Source organism: Mandrillus leucophaeus, unplaced genomic scaffold (genome assembly GCF_000951045.1).
Source record: "Mandrillus leucophaeus isolate KB7577 unplaced genomic scaffold, Mleu.le_1.0 Scaffold18, whole genome shotgun sequence".
NCBI lineage: Eukaryota > Metazoa > Chordata > Mammalia > Primates > Cercopithecidae > Mandrillus > Mandrillus leucophaeus.
The window spans coordinates 4,805,895-4,807,178 of NW_012101809.1; the positions used below are offsets into that span (position 1 = coordinate 4,805,895).

The following is a 1,284-nucleotide window of genomic DNA, read 5'->3' on the forward strand; positions in this document are numbered from 1 at the left end:
GCGCCGAGCGCGCCCTGAAGGCGCAGCAGCGCGACGTGGACGGCGCCACGCTGGCCCGCCTGGACCTGGAAAAGAAGGTGGAGTCGCTGCTGGACGAGCTGGCCTTCGTGCGCCAGGTGCACGACGAGGAGGTAGCTGAGCTGCTGGCCACGCTTCAGGCGTCGTCGCAGGCCGCGGCCGAGGTGGACGTGGCTGTGGCTAAACCAGATCTGACCTCGGCGCTGAGGGAGATCCGCGCCCAGTATGAGTCCCTGGCCGCTAAGAACCTGCAGTCCGCGGAAGAATGGTACAAGTCCAAGTTCGCCAACCTGAACGAGCAGGCGGCGCGCAGCACCGAGGCCATCCGGGCCAGCCGCGAGGAGATCCACGAGTACCGGCGTCAGCTGCAGGCGCGCACCATCGAGATCGAGGGCCTGCGCGGGGCCAACGAGTCCTTGGAGAGGCAGATCCTGGAGCTGGAGGAGCGGCACAGTGCCGAGGTGGCTGGCTACCAGGTAAGGGCCGGGGCTGGGCTTGGGGAGGAGCGCCCTGCCCTCTCCCGCGCCCGCTTCCTCTGGTAAAACTGGGCCCCAGGACTTAGGGGGAGGGCAAAAGAGAGGAGAGAAGAGCCCCGGCTGGAAGCACTGGTAAACAAAAAGCCCTGGAGTCTTCACTGTTAATTTTAGGGAATGCCCCTCATTTATGTCCCTGCCCCAGCCCTTCGAACAAATAAGCCCTTAAATTTCTTTGAGGTTCGAAAACCTAACTCTGCCTGTCTGTCAGCAAGCGGGCCTACACCCACTGGCGACCCGGAGAACAGTGCCCCACCCAAAGTAGGACTGAGCCCAACGGGGCAGGTTACGTGGGCGGTGCTATCTCGGCTATCTGGCTTGTTTGGTTGACTTTGAAAGGCTTTCTGTGCGCCCTAGAAGATATTTATGGAGTATGGTCTACTTCAGGGTTGAAGGAAGAATGCGATACTGAACTGGGAAGAGTCCTATCCCATTTTCTTGACTTTCGCCCTCCAAAAAGTAGAGATTGGGAGCCAACAAGCTGAGCGATGCTTGAGCTAGTGGCAACCAACCTGCTCTACCCTCTTCCCCCAACACACACACGATTCCCTTGTCCACCCGCTGACATTTCCTCCTAAAGAAAGCGTTCGCCTATTGGCAAAATGTGAAAGTTCGGGGCGCTGTCCACGGTGCTGATCTCGAGTTCTTCCCATCTCGGAAATGATGTCTCTCCCGTCTCGTGTCCCAGTTATGAATCTCTAGACAATTAACTGCTTTTTTTTTTTTTTTTTTT

General features: G+C 58.0%; 1 protein-coding gene across 1 annotated transcript in view; it reads left to right on the forward strand.

Moving 5' to 3' along the window:
• Positions 1–2: 2 nt before the first annotated feature.
• Positions 3–1,284, forward strand: part of INA (internexin neuronal intermediate filament protein, alpha) — a gene marked incomplete at its 5' end in the record, with an annotated part of 20,061 nt that continues 18,779 nt past the window's right edge. The window contains one exon of the mRNA XM_011977534.1: positions 3–494. Within this exon, the coding sequence (XP_011832924.1) occupies positions 3–494 (492 nt within the window). The remainder of the gene's footprint in view (positions 495–1,284) is intronic.